Source organism: Sarcophilus harrisii, chromosome 1 (genome assembly GCF_902635505.1).
Source record: "Sarcophilus harrisii chromosome 1, mSarHar1.11, whole genome shotgun sequence".
NCBI lineage: Eukaryota > Metazoa > Chordata > Mammalia > Dasyuromorphia > Dasyuridae > Sarcophilus > Sarcophilus harrisii.
The window spans coordinates 480722206-480740034 of NC_045426.1; the positions used below are offsets into that span (position 1 = coordinate 480722206).

The following is a 17829-nucleotide window of genomic DNA, read 5'->3' on the forward strand; positions in this document are numbered from 1 at the left end:
AACAAAGCCAGGAACAATTGCAGGTTGGAGGTCTTGGACATCACAAAATAAGGGTCCTAGGAGTATAAGATAAAAGTGTCCTACCAAGAACTTTATAGACTTACTGATGAGACCAGGAAAAGATTTTTATTCTTGATCTTTCAAGAACAGATGAGGTGTCTGGAAACAGGAACACAAGAGTGCTAAAGTATAATTTTTTGTACCCTGTCCTTCCCCCGATTTCCCATTGGCTGAATACTACAAAAGTTACAGCTTGTCCAGAATACTAATTCCCACATGTGAGCATGAGTTCCCTCTCAATTACATCCCCCATTAGGTTTCACTTTATTTGGTTGCATTTCTCTGTGACTATATTGGCAATCCCTCCCTTAAGGACAGTTCCCATTTCTCATAAGGCGAGTAAAGGCTCTTTTTTTTTTTTTTTTTTAAACCCTCAGTTGGGTGTGCATATACCTCTTTTGTATCTCCCAATAACAATAATAATTCTAATTTATGGTTTCGTTTATTCCACATCAGCCTAACCTTTAGTTTTCATTTCTTTTTTTTTTTAATGTAACTGTAGAAGCTAAACCCTCATCCAATTCTCGCCTGAGGAACCAATTAAATTTAGGAAACAAACATTTATGAAGTGCCTACTATGTGCTGGGAACTATGTTAAGTGCTTTAGAATTATTATCTCACTTGATCCTCACAACCACCCTGGAAGGTAGATGCTATCCCATTTTACAAATGAGAAAGCTAAAGCAAATAGAGGCAGTGGCTTTCCCAGATTCACACAGCTAGTCATTGTCAAGGTTATATTTGAACTCGGGTCCAGCTTTCTATCCAATGTATCATTCAATGAATTTACTGGATAGAAGGGGCCAATTGGGTATGAGCAAGTCAACATTGTAAGGTGAAGAAATCCAGGGATTGAGGAGAGCCTTCAGGATTCGAGTCCAGAAAGGCAGGAACAGACCTGAAAGGAATGATTAAACTAAATGGAGAACACATCTTGCTTATTCCTAAATAGAAAATTAAATAAGATTAGCTTCACTGAAAGATTTCTCTCTGAAGGTTTTAGGGACCTACCTCTTTATATATTAATTAGTATTCTCATAATCAGAAGAACTGAACTGGTACTGAAAGGACTATCTGCAGTCAAAAGATCTGGGCTCAAATACCTGTTATTTACCTATTTAAGCACATGACTTTATCTGAACCCGTTTCCTAACTGATTAAGATAAAACAATTCCTAGAGGTTATTGGCATCAAGGAAAGTCTCATATGACCAAAAATGTTCAGAGTAGTGAGAAAAAATGAAAAACCTGAGAGACAAGTTTCTGGATAATTAATTTATTAAACTATCAACTAATAAATTAATAGTGATATTTCTTGGTAACCAAAGAAAAAGACCATGGAGATGATCAAATGCTTAAATTTACCTTTGGAAAAGTGGATGTCCTTAATAGGTAATCAAACCACAAATGGTTGAAAAAAAATCACTGATGGTCGACTTTTTCTGAGGTGAACCAAGTCTTCAGCTCCTCCTATTGAGAAGATAACTTGACAATGAGAATATCTCAGTATTCCCAAACTTCCAGTACTCTAGAAAACATCAATATTATAATCAAAGGACTTCTGCTCATGACATTTGTTAAAAGACATTTGCTTAAGAATTTGTTGGGAAGTATCAAAATAAAATATATCAATGTATTAAAAAGAAAAAATTTCCTCAATTTTAAAATGAGAATGATAAAAGTACCAATTTCAGAGTAGTAGGAAAATTAAAGGATTAAATAATATAGTATATGCAGAATTTACTCCAACTATCTTCACTTCACAAGGCATATATTCACTTCTTGGGATTGCACAGAACTTGAAACAAAGCAGGTGCTCATTGAATGAAGAATGGTTACACATCTTAGAATGTCAATATAATGTAATATTGTGGGCTCTAAGAAGTAATGAATATGAAGAATTCAGAGAAGCATGAGAAGATTTATAGGAATTTATACAGTGAAGTAAACATAGCTAAGATAAAAAAAGACTTCAGCAATTTAAATGGGAAGGAAATGTTCAGAAACTGAATGTTATGTAATTATAATAAATTCATGAATAGTCGTGGCAGGTGAGAATGTTAGCACAAGTTGTGGTACAAAGACACAGTAAATACAGTAACAAATCTTGGCAAGATGACAGAACTCATTCTTTACTAACTCATTTATTAGCTACTCATTTACTAACTGCAGCCCATCCTTGTCCACTGAACTTGTATAGGAAAGGCTTCTGATTATCCTCATTGTAGATTACAACTTCTGTTGTAGGTATTTCTGAATGAGAACACAAAATCCAGTTAAGTTTCAGAAGACCGTTTATTGAAGGACATTTATGAACAGACATTTTAAACAAAAGCAATGGTCCTGCCATCCTTTGTTTCTCATAATAAATCTTTACAAAAGAAAATCATTAATTGTTAGCTTTTAAATTCTGATAATTACAGATTTTGTTGAGGAAGGAAACAAGCATGGATCTCTCAAGACATTTTAGCACCTCTATCTTTATGAACACAAACCACATTAACTTTTCATTAACTTGAATAACAATAATTTTACTTGCCTCATGAATTTATGATGGTAAACTTCATTTAATATCTGAACAGTCTGATTGTAAACCCAGATAAGGTCTAGGAAGCTGAAATCTAGCCCTGTCTCTATCACTCATTCATGTTCAACCATAATCTGGGTTGACACAATTTCAGAGATCATTTATCAAAGGAAGGCTTTGATACAGGGGTGAGGTAATTCGATTCTTGAAAGGAATATAAAGAATTTTCTCTTCTGGGTTGCACATTGGGCAGCTAGAAGAGTACTGAGTTAATAAGTAGATATTGCTTTAGAAGCTAATGTCACTTTTTGGTTGTTTTCATCTTGTAAGTCACTATCACTGACAATTTTAAAACATTTATTTACATTATAGGGGTGTCGTCTTTTTGGAGGTGAAAATTTAAAGCTTAGAGAGTAACTTAATCCAAGGGCACACAGGACTGGGCCACCAAAGCCTTGCCTTCTTACAACATGGTCCAATGCTGTTTTTAACAACACCACTTTGCTGACTGCATATTCAAATAGTCATAATATTTTTTTTAAGAATAGAAAAATGAGGAGTTGGGAACTGCACAACCTTAGGCAGGTTATTTCACTTTTCTGTATTTGTTTCCTATTGCATAAAAATAGGAACTGAACAAGATCATCTCCAAGTTCTCTAAGTTAATTAGAGCTAAACTAATTATCCAGATTCAGAATCCTTTACTCTTCATAGTTCCTACAAATTCTTCTAATAATTTTCAAATATGTATTAGGTTCTAGAACTAATACGAGAATGGTAATCAGAATTCTAAAAAAAAATGCTAGTTCTTTGTTTCCATACTATAAATAGCCCTTGTAGAGAAGGAACAAACAGAAAGGTCCATTTCTGATTAGAATTACTGAACTTAGTTGAATAAAACCAGGTTTACCTTCAGTAACTGAATGGATTGTCTTCATAGTTTTAGTTGAAAATCAACCGTAAATGGCTTTAAATGGCTTTACATCAAAAACTGCTGTGGATTATTTTTACATGTAAAATATCAGGCCATAATATTTTGAAACTTATTTACATTATAGAAATCTTTTAATAATAATTAAAATCTGTCAATATTTGAAAAATATTCTGCTTATGGTAGATATATTTTTAATATGAAAGCATTAAGAATACATTCCTATTACAGTATTTGTTACAGTACTAAGTACAGTACTAAGTAACAGCATACAACTTAAAGGGATATTATCAACTGCCACAATATTCCTTTTCCTCATTTCCAATAAAATTAAGTATTCATGATAATAATTTAGAAACTAAAATATTAGGAATGGAAACTACTTCCAGGTTTTGCTTAAATAACAACTTGTTGATTCATACTTCTTAAAAAAAATATAAAGCAACCTGATGTTTGTCATTGTCAGTCTTGTTGTTTATTATTAATCTATGGCACTACACCCCTTCTCCCAAACTGTCTTTTTTCCCAACAAGAATTCTTTCCTCAAACATGCCCTCTATTGCTACCCGTCCTAAACCTCCTGGTTGATAAATTGTTATTACTAAGTATCAGAAAATCTCAACAGGAGAATTGGTATATATAAATCACCAAAGGGATAGCGGTTTTTAAATTTCCATTTAAGCACAGTAACAGACACAAACATTAAAAGTTTGTTACATCTGTATGTTGAAGGCTGAAGATTCCCTTTTGATTGTCAAAGCAGCATCTGAATGTACTGTGCAAAGGAATCCATATAAAACGTTTCCTCCTCCTGGCAGAATTAGGTGCTGTTTGAATGATTCACATATTCTAAAAGCGACCGGTCTAGAACTCTTCGGATAAGAGCTTCCTCTAATATATTAAAGTCCTAAAATAGAGAAAAATGAAAGATACTTTAAAAAAATAGCTTTGTCTTCTAATTCTAAATTCACCCAATTTTTCCTGGAGATACTGTCAGTTCAAAGTGACGGGCATAATCATTATTCAGCCAATTAGCAGCCATAAGACCTTACTAGGTTCCATATACAAACACAAGTCAAATCAACAGGACTATAAAGAAAATGGAATATGATTTTTAGCATCTCAGTTATACTACTGAATGCTACTTTTGGTTGTCTTAATAGCAACACTTTTTAAAAATTAGGCTTAATTTTGATTTTTGCTTTGTCCAATATGAGGATTGCTACCCTTGCTTATTATTTTTAACACCATCTGAAGCACGAGATTCTGTTCCAGACCCTTATAGAGAGACTCTGTCTATAGAGATTGTCTCTATTTTTAAAAGTTTTTTTTTTTTTTTAATAATAGCTTTTTATTTTTTAAAATACATGAAGAGATAGCAACATTCACTCTTGCAAATCCTTGTGTTTCAAACTTTTCTCCCTCTCTCCCCCTGGACAGCAAGTAATCCAAGATAGATTAAACTTGTGTAATTCTTCCAAACATTTCAGTTATCATCACTCACAAGAAAAATAAGATTAAAATGGGTAAAAAAACCGAGAAAGAAAAAAACAGGCAAGCAAACAACAATAAAGTAAAAATACCATGTTGTGATCCACATTCAATTCCATACTTCTCTCTCTGCATCCCAAGTCTATTGGAATTTTCTTTTGTCACCTCTTTGTTGAAAAGAGCCAAGTCTATCACAGTCAATCATCACATAATCTTATTCAACAATGTTTCTTGTAAAAAACATATTGTAGGATTCTGGGTTTTGAACCACTCTGCTTTCTGCTTCTACAATTCATCCCATTTTCATTCAGTTACTCTCCATCTTATTTTTCCATATTTCCTTATTCAACTGAGTGTATATATTATTCCTTCTTTGAACCAATACTGATGAGAGTAAGATTCAAGTGATAACCATTGCTCACTTCTCCCATCTTTCCCTTTATTAAAATATGTTTATTGTGTCAACTCATATACAGTAATTTACCCCATTGTACCTCCCCCCCCCCCCCACTTCTGTACCCAGTGTACGCTTGATTATAACATTCTCTGGAGGTTTGATTTGGGGATATCTTTCTTGAAGTAATTGGGGATTCCAATTTCTTGAAAAGTACTTTCCAGGTTCTCCTTCTGATTATGACTTTCAGGTAGTCCAATGATTCTGGCACTATCTCTCCTGAATCTATCTTCCAGGTCAGTTAATTTTTCAATGAGATAATTTACATGTTCTTTACACTTTATCACTGCTACTTCTCTTGTTAAAATAAAAAATGTGTGTGTGCATATGTAATAAACATGTATGAATATACACACATTAAACCCATTCTGAATTTTGAACTTTGATTTGTATAGAATTAAGGAGACTCCGTAGAGCTCACCCACATTCCAGCCTTAAAGCATTCTGTGCCAGCAATCCCATAGGGACAAATTATTTGCCTTGTCCAATTTTTCTTCTTTCAGTAATCCTGGGCTTTTCCATTTAATCCCTTCCTAAGATTTGGACACCTCTCATTCTTATCGATTTCTTTTTTATTTTTTATTTTTTTATTTTATTTTATTTTATAGCCTTTTATTTACAGGATATATACATGGGTAACTTTACAGCATTAACAATTGCCAAACCTCTTGTTCCAATTTTTCGCCTCTTACCCCCCCCCCCCCCAATTCCCTCTCCTAGATGGCAGGATGACCAGTAGATGTTAAATATATTAAAATATAAATTAGATACACAATAAGTATACCTGACCAAAACGTTATTTTGCTGTAGAAAAAGAATCAGACTCTGAAATATTGTACAATTAGTTTGTGAAGGAAATAAAAAATGCAGGTGTGCATAAATATAGGGATTGGGAGTTCACGAATGTTTGTGGCAGCCCTTTTTGTAGTGGCTAAAAACTGGAAACTGAATGGATGTCCATCAGTTGGAGAATGGTTGAATAAATTGTGGTATATGAAAATTATGGAATTATTACTGTTCTGTAAGAAATGACCAACAGGATAATTTCAGAAAGGCCTGGAGAGACTTACATGAACTGATGCTGAGTGAAATGAGCAGGACCAGGAGATCATTATATACTTCAACAACGATTTCTTTTACAAAATATATACTACATAGGTTTATACTAAATAGATTTGAAAGCCTAGAAAAATATAAAACTCAAAATAACAATGTTAATCAAATTTAGAGATTATATTGGGGAAGTCACTTAACCTATCTTTGCCTCAATTATCTTAACTGTAAAATAGGATCATAATAGTGACTACCTCCCTTGGGTTGTTGTGAAGATCAAATGAATTACTATTTGTAAAGCACTTAGCCCAGTGTAGGGTAAAAAGTATAAGTTAGCTTATACTGTACATGTAAACAGAGATGCATACACATGTTATTATTATTTCCTATATTTAAGGGGAAACCAAACTGAATTTTCCATCTAAATATATTAATTTTATTTTCCTCATATTTAAGGAATTTTTCATTTAGGTTCCTATGAAGGGCAAGGTATAAAAGAGCTAAGAAGAACTATAAAATAAATGCACACAATACTTTGTGTTTAGGCAGATTAGAATTAGAGAGACCCCATTAGTTTGTGTTTCTTATTTCCATTACTGATGAAGAAAATTATATACATATCTACCTGAAGAGTATGGAATGTATAACTAGTTGGTTTTGGTTCAATCACCTAAAAATCCAGTATTAGTTTGCAAATATGAGATGAAACAAAACCAATTTTGTATTCCATTAAGTTAAGGGAGAAAAATGCTAAGCTCATGAACAGTAGATAAAGTTACCTTTATTATAATATTAAATGGCTAGAACAATATAATACTCTTATTTCACTAGATTTGATAACCACCATTCTGACTACAATATGATAAAGAAATAGAATTATCTTTTTTTTTTTTTTTTTTTAAAAGATGCATGCTGTGGGGTTGTTTTCAGCCATTTTCAGGTATGTCTGATTCTTCACGAACCCATGTGGGTTTTCTTTGCAAAGAAGTGATTTTCCATTTCTTTCAACTTATTTTACAGATGAGGAAATTGAAGCAAATATGGTTAAGGTTTGCTTTCAACAATTAATGAATTCTTTTTGTCATAGCACCTCATGAAGACTGTCTTGATAAAGATGAAAAGGATTAGGAAAAATGCATTAGTGGAGTAACCTCCCTAAAAAAAAAAACTATATTCTGGCAAAAAAGTATTTTGTAGCATTATTTTGTATGGTAAGTAAAGAGTTGGAAACAAAATTGGTGCCCCTTGATTGGAAAATTGCTGGACAAATTAATATATATTAATTTAATGGATTATTAAGGAATTAAAAATATGAAGGATGCAGGAAACTTGGGAAGTCTTGTGGGAATTGATGCAGAATAAAGTGAACAGAACCAGAACACTAACTTACACAATGATCACCATAATGTAAAGGAAAACAAAACATGCTTTCCTCTTCTTAAAAAAGTAGTGGGCTATAGAATGAAGTATATGCTTTATTATCAGAAATGACTAAAATTGATTTTGTACTTTGTTATTGTAAGAGAGAATTCTATTATTGTACCTGTTTAACCCATATCAGATTGCTTGCAATCTTGGGGAGGGGAGAAAAGGAGAAAAATTTGGAACACAAGATGTTGTAAAGGAGAATGTTGAAAACTATTTTTAAAAATTTGAAAAAATAAAATACTATTAATGAAGAAAAGAAAAAAGAAAAATAGTTTTATTGGAAGAAAAATAGAAAATTATTGGAAAGTGAAAGAAATCTCAAAGATCTAATGTAACATTAAATTTTAATAAAAAATGAGAGAATTAGAATAAGAAGGAATAATATCTCCAATAATGATAACCAGCATTTACACTGGGATTTAAAATATACAAAGCAGTTTATGTGTCCTCTCATTTAATTCCCACAACTTAAGTGGGTGCTATAAGTATTCCATTTTACATACAAGGAAACTAAAGTTTAAAAAGGTTAATTGAACTGCCCAATGTTTCACAGCTTTGAAGTGTCTATGACAGGATTTAATTTAGGTCTCTGACTCCAAGCCAAACAATATATCATCCACTGTGCTACCTACCTGCTATTAGGTACCTTAGAGAATCTAATTCACAGAGCTGTAAAACTCAGATGAGAGCATATAAACCTCTTTGCAAAATGAAAAAAAAAAAAAAAAAAAAAGTAGTTGCCCTGCTCAACTATTTGGGGATATTTAGAACAGATGAGATGTTTTTAAAGTCTTACTAAATAATTGTTCTTAAGACAGCAGATTATTTTGTTTCCTGAATTTTTTGTTTGTTTGACTTGGAAAAACAAAACTAAACAAAACGCAAAGATTTACTTATCATAATAATTTAAGAAAAAAAGATGTGTTTACTTACAATGAATTCATCATAAAACATTGTGTGTCTGATTTGCAGGTGCCGAATCAAACTGTCACTGGAGTAGATTGGATCTCCATTAGGTATAAAATGACAGAGTGGACAGAACTGTAAATAAACATAGAAAGAAATTTTTGGAAATCAAATTGCTATTTGTGCTAGACTAGAGAAACATGAAACTGTCTAACAAAATGTACTTTAATCCTGAGACTATTTTGGGATAATTTTATTTATGATTTTTGACATCAGAACAGCATGTTCAATACAGCTATGTCTCAATGCTACACTTAATCTACCCCACCATAGACAGTTGGATGATAGAGAGAGAGCAAAGCATTCATATCTAGAGACACTATAACATAAGAGTTTTGGATTCTAAACAAAAATGGGTAGCTATCTTATAAAACAGGGATAATAAAATTTCCATTATTTATCTCAGAAGACTGTTACAGGGACAAACATTGTGAAAAATTTTAAATACCACCTAAATGCAAGTTATTTTTAGTATTTCAAGTTGCCTTCCCCTTTGGCAAGGTCTGGCAGGAAAAAAAATTTAAATGGTAGGTTAAGTTAGTATTTCAGTACACCTTTGCCTCTCTGGCACTCTTCTTTTGTCTCCTTGCCTATTTTTATCCTTCCTCTTTTCCCATTTTCTTTCCCTTTTATTTCTATGGCTCTTTTCTTTTCCTCTTTTTGTTTAGACTTTCACTATCTTTCAATTTCCTCCTTTTTTCCCCTTCAGATTTTTGAATTTCCAACTATATTTGCTTAATGTTTTTTCTCCTTTTGCTCCACTGTGAATGTACTGTGTACTTCCATTCACATTCTGTCTTCTCTCCATTCCCTGTAATAAGCTTTTTTAAATTTTCAAAATACATGCAAAGATAGTTTTCAACACTCACCCTTGCAAAACCTTGTGTTCCAAATTTTTCTACCTCTCCTTTCCCCACCTCCCTTAGATGGCAAGTAATCTAAATTATGTTGAACATGTTCAATTCTTCTGTACATTTTTCCACAGTTAGCATGATGCACAAAAAAAATCAGATCAAAAAAGAAAAAAATGAAAAGAAAATGGAAGCAAACAACAACAAATAAGAGTGAAAATGCTATGTTGTGATCCATACTGTTTCCACAGGCCTCTCTCTGGATATATAAATGGCTCTTTTCCATCACAAAATCATTGGAACTGGTCTGAATCATCTTACTGAGGCACATCCATCAGAATTGAATTCTGTTCACATCACTCAGCATCAGTTCACCAGGCCTCTCAGTATTCATCCTAATGGTCATTTCTTATAGAACAATAATATTCCATAACAATCATATACTGTAACTTATTCAGCCATTCTCCAATTGATGGGAATCCATTCAATTTCCAGTTTCTGATCACTACAAAGAGGGCTGCCACAAACATTTTTGCACATGTGGGTCCCTTTCGAAAGATCTCTTTTGAATATAATCCCAGTAGTAACACTGCTGGATCAAAGGGTTTGCACAGTGTGATAACCTTTAGAGCACAGTTCTAAATTGCTCTCCAGAATAGTTGGATCCATTCACAACTCCATCAATAATGTCCAGTTTTCCCACATTCCCTCCAACATTTGTCATTATCTTTTTCTGTTATCTTAGCCAATCTGAGGGGTATAATGTGTCTAAGACAAGATTTGAACTCAGTTCCTCCTGACTTTAGGGCTGGTGCTCTATCCACTGCACCACTTAGCTGCCCCCATGCATTCTTAATGTAAGGTCATGAATTTGTTTTTAAAAATATTCTTTTTTTGAATTTTCTGCATTCTATTAGCTCCAAAGAAAAATTTCAGACTTCAAAAACAGAATGTTAATATATTTTGGTTTTTTTTAAAAACATTTTGACAACTGCATTTCAATAAAACTAATTTTTTTTGTAATTCTATGTATCTGAGGACTTTAAAAACATTATTAGGAGTACATAAGCATCACCAAACTAGCAGAGGGTCCACAAAAAAAAAAAAAAAAAAAAAAAAAGGTTTAAGAACCCCTACTTCAGATCTTAGTGAATCCAGATTTATTGTTCTGAGGTTTCAATTGTTACTTAATTACATTGAACATTTACAGCTAAATTTAAAGTACTATCAAGAAATACTGGGTGATTAGGTTGTAATCATTAATAATGACCCAATAAGTTTAATGACAGACTTTATGAAAAATTCTTGGGGATACTATGTATTATATTACTGACATACAACATAAGGAGCTGAATTTTATCTTTACCTTAAAATCATTCATGAATATTATTAAAAATGATGATTTGGAATTATGCTCAAAGGGCTACCAACGAATTATGTTTACCCTTTGACCCAGCAGTGTTTCCACTGGGCCTGTATTCCAAAGAGATCTTAAAGGAGGGAAAAGGACCTACATGTACAAAAATGTTTGTGGCAGCCCTTTGTAGTGGCAAGAAGTGCATGTCTATCAGTTGGGGAATGGCTGAATAAATATGGTTTACGAAAGTTATGGAATATTATTTTTCTCTAAGAAACGATCAGGATTTCAAAGAGACCTGAAGAGACTTATATGAACAGATGTTAAGTGAAGTGAGCAGAACCAGGAGATTATTGTACATGGTAACAAAAAAACTATATGATGATTAACTGTGATTTACAACAGTGAGATGATTCAAGGCAGTTCCAATAGCCTTATGATGGAGAGAGAAGTATGGGGACTGAATGTGGATCACAACATAATATGTTCACCTTTTTTTGGTGGTGGTATTGTTCGCTTGCTTGATTTTTTTCCCTTTTCTTGTGGTTTTTTCCTCCCCCTTTTGATCTGATTTTTCTTGTGCAGCATGACAGATATGGAAATAGGTTTAAAAAAATTGTATATATTTCACTTATAGTAGATTGCTTACTGTTTAAAAGAAGGGAAAGGGAGCAAAATTTGGAACACAAGATTTTGCAAAAATAAATGTTTAAAACTATCTTTACATGTATTTGAAAAAATAATAAAAAAATATAAAAAGAAAATGCTGGAGTTTCTTGAGGAATCTTTCTATTGACCTTTTTTATATGCTGTGATTTGACTAATAAAGATCACTTGGGGAGCAATTTAAGCTTTGCTCTGAGAGATTATGAATAGTAAATTCTCTCTAAGTAGCTTTCCTTATAGGGGAATCTTAAGCTACATCTTTGATTCTGCAAACCCAGTGCTGATGTGGCTCTGTGCAGGATGTGTAAGAATTTGCATAGTTGAACTGATCTATAATTAGTAAAACTGAACTTTGGCAACACTCCAAGAATTTTCTAGTTTCTTTTCTATCCTCTCCTTCCTCATCTAGGTGAGGAAAACACATAGAGATGGGACAGGTAAGAAGGGAGGATAATACTGGGATGGAATAATAAGAAAGCAGATTCTTTTTTTTATTCTTAAGGAAGGTATTAAAAGAAAAAAGAAAAGTACAGAATCTAAGAGAGTGTTTCTTGGTTAAATGTCTAAACAAATTGTGTTATATGAAAAGCGTGAAGAATCCTGGTTAACTGACATAAAATGAAGTAAACAGAACCAAACCAAGAAAACACTTTATATAAGGGTAACAACACTAAACAAAAACAACTTTTAAAGACTTAAGAACTCTTGATCAGTACAATAACCAACCAGGTCTCTAGAGGACTATGATGAAGTATGTTGCCTACCTCCTAAAAGAAAAATGATACACACTGGATTAGGAAGAGACATTGAATAAATTTTTTTTTTTAACGTTTTCCTGTCGAGTTTTAAAGAAATATACACACAGTAACACAATTTTTTAAAGCTAGGCAATCAGGGTTGAGTTTAAAATATTTTTACACCAAACACTGTATGTGTTAAATCCTCCTTTGTCTATTTCTAATAAAAGTGAGGTTTATCTAATACCTATTTTGCTAAGCGAAAACTGTTTTGCAGTACTTGGTTATAGCAAGTGATGTCTTTCTTGGGCTTCTACTGGACACATTAGATAATCAGGTTTTGGTTGAAATTTTATCGCTTGTATTGTACTTCTTTGCTGCATCTATTAACTCAGTATTATTTTAAGAAATGCTTAATATCAATCTAAAAAATAACATTTGCCTAGTAATTGTTAGGCTTAGTAATGTTACAACTGGGTTAAAGAACAGATAATTTAGTACCTTTCTATGCACAGAGTTCACAATTGCTTTCCAAAATGGCTGGATCAATTCACAACTTCAAAATAGTGCCTATTTCCTCAGTTACTTCAAGCTGACCACCTGAAATCTCATTTTCATGCTCCTAAGTTTTGTACACTCAATTCTTTTCCCTTTCCAATCACCTCAGCCTCCTGGATGCCTCCCAAAGCTTCCTTTTTTGAGGGCCAGGATTGGAATTTCTTCTCTATTTCCCCCCTGCAGCTCTGATTTTTTTCAAGATTCCATGAAACATGAAGCTCCTACAGGGCTCCCTCTGGTTCTACCCCCTTCTAGCTTGAGTGGGGCATATATTTTTCTTATTTGCATCACTAGGGTTTAGTATAGCATCTAGCAAACAGTAGGCACTTGTATTGCATTATATTATAGTATGGTACAGTATACTCTAGGGCAGTGATTCTCAAAATATGGTCTAGAGAATCCTGGGGATCTCTGAAACCCTTTTAGAGGGTCTACAAATTCAAAAATAGTTTTTATTTCCAATATTGTAAATGTCTATAAATATAATCCAGATAAACAAAAATGCTTTGGAGAGATCCTCAATAATTTTTAATAGGATAAAGATACTAAAAACAAAAGTTTGAGAACCACTGCTCTAGGGTATTGTGGTGTATTAAGGCTTGATCAATTTATTCTAACATTATCTTACATGCTTCTGATAAGCAATATGTTAGGGGCAAGTAAGTGGTGCACTAGATATAATACCAGACCTCAAGTCAGACAGATTTCTCTGAGTTCCAATCTGGCTTCAGACATTTATTAGCTGTATGATCCTGGGCAAGTCCCTTAACCCTATATGGCTCATCTGTAAAAATGAACTAGAAGAAAAAAATGGCAAACCACTATCTTTGACAAGAAAACCCCAATGATTACAAAGAATCAAATAGGGCTAAAAAGTGGCTACAAAATTAATTATTCCTATGGTTTCTAGAGTTTTTACAATAAATGAATAAAGAGTTTGTCACGAGCCTTTTAGGCATTTATTAATACCACCATATAGCTTTATTATTTCTATTAATTGTATGATTATATATATTTATACCTTTCCATTTGTTGTATCAAATCTGCATTCCTGCTATAAACATGATCTTGTCATAGTACAGAATCTTTGTAATATGTTGTTATGGCAACTAAGACCTGTGGGCCAAATTCATCCCAACCATCTACTTTGGTATGGTTTATATTTTAAGAATAGTTTTTTTTTTTTTTTTTAATGTAAAAACCATTTCTAGCTTCTGCGCAGTACTATGTAAGTCAGAAGGCTGGATTTGGCCCCCAGGTCAGCTTGCCATACATTCTAATAGTTAAATTTTAACGATACTCTTCTTTCCCTGGTTTAAAATTTATATATTTCAGGGCAGCTATGTGGTGCAATGGGTAGAGCATCAGACCTGAAGTGAGGAAGACCTCAGTTCAAATCTGGTCTCAGACATTTAAAACTTCCTAGCTGTTGTGACCCTGGGCAAGTCACATATCACCCACCAATTGCCTCGGCCAAAGTAAAATAAAATAAATAAATAATATATTTGTATGTTAGAAAGGGATTGGAAAAATATATTTTCCCCCCCAACCCTTACAAACAGTTTATAGAAGAATTAATTTTTCTCATAATTGTATAATTTAGTTGCAAATCCATCTGTTTCTAGAGATTTTTCCTCCCTTTGGGTTCATTTTCTTTTATGCTTTGCTTGATTTCTTTCTTTTTTTTTTGATGTTGGATTATTTAAATAGTCTGTTGTCCCCCCACCCCCAAATGTGGGTATTTTAGATGGTTGCTTTCCCAACTCTAATCCCTCCAGTTTTCTTCCTACCTACCATAGCTTGTCAAATTCAGAATTTCCATGGGATCATGGGATCCTAGGAGTCTTCTGTGGATGCCTAGGCTGTGCAAAGCATTTATAGTTGACTTTTTTTTTTTTTTTTTAAAAAGACTGATCCATTTCTAACTTCAATAGAAGTGTTTAGAGGGGATCTTTACATCTTAGAGGGGATGTTAACATCTTTCACAAACAAATTCAGTAATTCTTAAATGTTTTCTCCTTGACCTACTTTCCATATCATTTGATTTAGACTCCTATCTTACATTTTTTTCCATTTTAAAATTTCTTGCTGTCTCATGAAGTCACTGATTTTTTCCATCATTTATTCTACTTTTCAGGGAGTCTATTTTTTGATTAATGTTCACCACTAACTTCTCTTTTAAGGTATTTATTTTTCTAATTCTTTCCTCTAGAGCTCTTATTATATAGGTTTCATTCCTTCTAAATATTCATCTAGTCTTTGCGAAATCTACTTTTCTCTGCTAACAATTATGGGGTTAGTTGTTTCTTCTGTTTAAACATCTCTAGATCTGTAATAATGTTTTTATACCAGTCAGTGTTCTCTTTGGTTTACTCATCTTTGTAACTTCAGGAAACTGCTTTTTTTATGTCAGGGTCAGGTTCTGACTCTTACTTCCTTTCTGGCTACAGTAATCAACTTTACTTAGATTCATCTTAGGTCACCTGCTTCCTACTCTGATATCTACCTTCTAGAGTCGGCCTTCCTGAATCTTTTAGGTTTCATAGAGCTAGATTTTCAGGGTCCTCTTTGGCAATGCAGGAAAAAAAGACCTGTACATACATATACATACACACACACACACACACACACACACACACACACACATACACACATTTCTTTTAGTGAATTCTTGAAAAAAGGAGGTGAATAGCCTCTTTCTTCATAGATCTAAGTCTTTTCATGTTCTTCCAAAATCAACCAGCTCAAAATTTCTTATATCACATAAGTATGCCATCATAATTCTGTACAACTTGTTATAGCATTCCCCAATTGAAGGGCATCTATCATTTTAGCCAATCTGATAGGTATAAGATGATATCTATACATATTTTAAGAATTACTTTTCTACACCTTTATAACTTCTCCAAAATGTTAGGACATTATTAAGCCTTTTTGTGAAGTAAACATAGAGGTGACTTGTCAAGGTAACAAGAACAATTTTGTAACTGACAAATTCATGTAGAGAAAAATCACTTTCAAGTTCAATAACGCTGAAAAAATGACTCTTAAATGCAATATATGCTCTTTTTTTGACACGTTGTTTTGTTGACTATGTTGCTGTTTAATCACATACAGCTCTTCATGACCCATGGTCCTTACTATTCATGGGTTTTTCTTGTCAAAGATACTGATGTGGTTTGCTATTTTCTTCTCCAGTAAATAAAGACAAAACAGAGTTTGTTGAATGCCTTGCCCAGGCTCACTAATAAGTGTATGAGGTCGGATTTTAACTCCAGACTCAGTGTTTACCCTCTGAGTCCCCTGTTAAGAGTCTGTTAACAGATTGCAAAAATTAGGGTTTGATGAACATTTGCATAAGAAAGTTAGATCTGCCAAAAGCTCTCTTATAAGGTAGTATAATTATACTCTTTTTGATTAACTACATCTTTAAACAAAAAGAAACTTGTATTTGAAAACACAGTTCCTTTCAAGGAACAACTATTAGCAAATAATTAATCAGGGTCACATTCATATGTCAATTGTCAACTGATTACTCACTTGCACTGAGACTTTGTTAGTTTAATTTAGTCAGGATAAGAATGACTGAATCTCTTCCTAATAAAGGCCCAGCTCATGCTGAACAGACTGTACCGACAGCAATCATGCACTCAACAAAATGAAAGTGACAATCAGTATGACCTAGTTGAACAGAGGGCCTATCAAAAAATCAGATTTTGTTTTAAGCCTTGCCTTTGATATATACTGGTTCCTGGAATAGGGGCAAGTTACCTTTACTTTCAATGCCTCTATAGGTTATAAATGACATAGTAGCTATTGATCTACCTGAGTGGGATAGTGTTTCCAAGCCCAGAATTCCTCATACAAATGAAAAGGTACCAAAATAAGCATACATATACATAAAGGAACATACACACACCCAAATTAATCAATCTGCTAGTACATAAAGGAACAATAAAATAAAATTTAAAAAAAAAAAAAAAACATACCACTGGCCTCCTTTCTGATCTGTGATAAGTGAGACAGTGATTCAGCAAGCTATATTCATCCAACTCTCTCTCACAAAATGGACATGCACACCTGGAATTAATTAACAAATTAGTTAGAAACAGCAAAGTACATAGGCAAGGTCAGTGGATATTTGAGTCTAGTCCTAGTGCTGTCAGCCAGCCATTGATCAATTACTTAAACTTTAAGGTGCCTCAGTTTCCCTATATATAAAATGGACATAATAAAATTTCTTTCATAAAATTTCCATAGACATTTTGAGCAAAATATAATGAAATATAGTCAAACTATTTTAACTTAACCCCTCCCTCCCCCCCCCCAAAAAAAAAGCCATTTGTGTATGGATTATCATCTCAAACCCTGGCAATACATTTTCCCTCTCCCCTATACTATTTAGTCGAGTTACCTTTCCCTGCCCCAAACATTCCCTGATGATTACTGGATTATTCTTTCACAGGTAAAACTAAAATTATGTCATCATTATTTAAACATATAATGAATAATATAGATCAATGGCAAACACATTCAAAATGACAGCATGGTACAAAACCAGATAACAAAGAAGGAACACTAATCTTTCCCCAAAAAGGGACTTCAGATTCTTTATTCTACAAAAGAACACTATTCTCAAGACATGCCCATTTTCATCAATCTGTTCTTGTTGATTTAATAGAATTTCAAAGGTAATATGCAGACAAAAATGTACTTTTGTTCTAGAAACCCATTTAGTTTATTATGAATTC

The 17829-nt window shown here is 33.1% G+C and overlaps 1 protein-coding gene across 1 annotated transcript in view; it reads right to left on the reverse strand.

Moving 5' to 3' along the window:
* Positions 1-2335: 2335 nt before the first annotated feature.
* RNF125 (ring finger protein 125) overlaps positions 2336-17829 on the reverse strand; it is a 34317-nt gene continuing 18823 nt past the window's right edge. The window contains exons 4-6 of the mRNA XM_003759808.4: positions 17068-17158; positions 8877-8984; positions 2336-4424 (exon numbers count right to left, since the gene is read on the reverse strand). Of these exons, the coding sequence (XP_003759856.1) occupies positions 4338-4424; positions 8877-8984; positions 17068-17158 (286 nt within the window). The 3' untranslated portion in view covers positions 2336-4337. The remainder of the gene's footprint in view (positions 4425-8876; positions 8985-17067; positions 17159-17829) is intronic.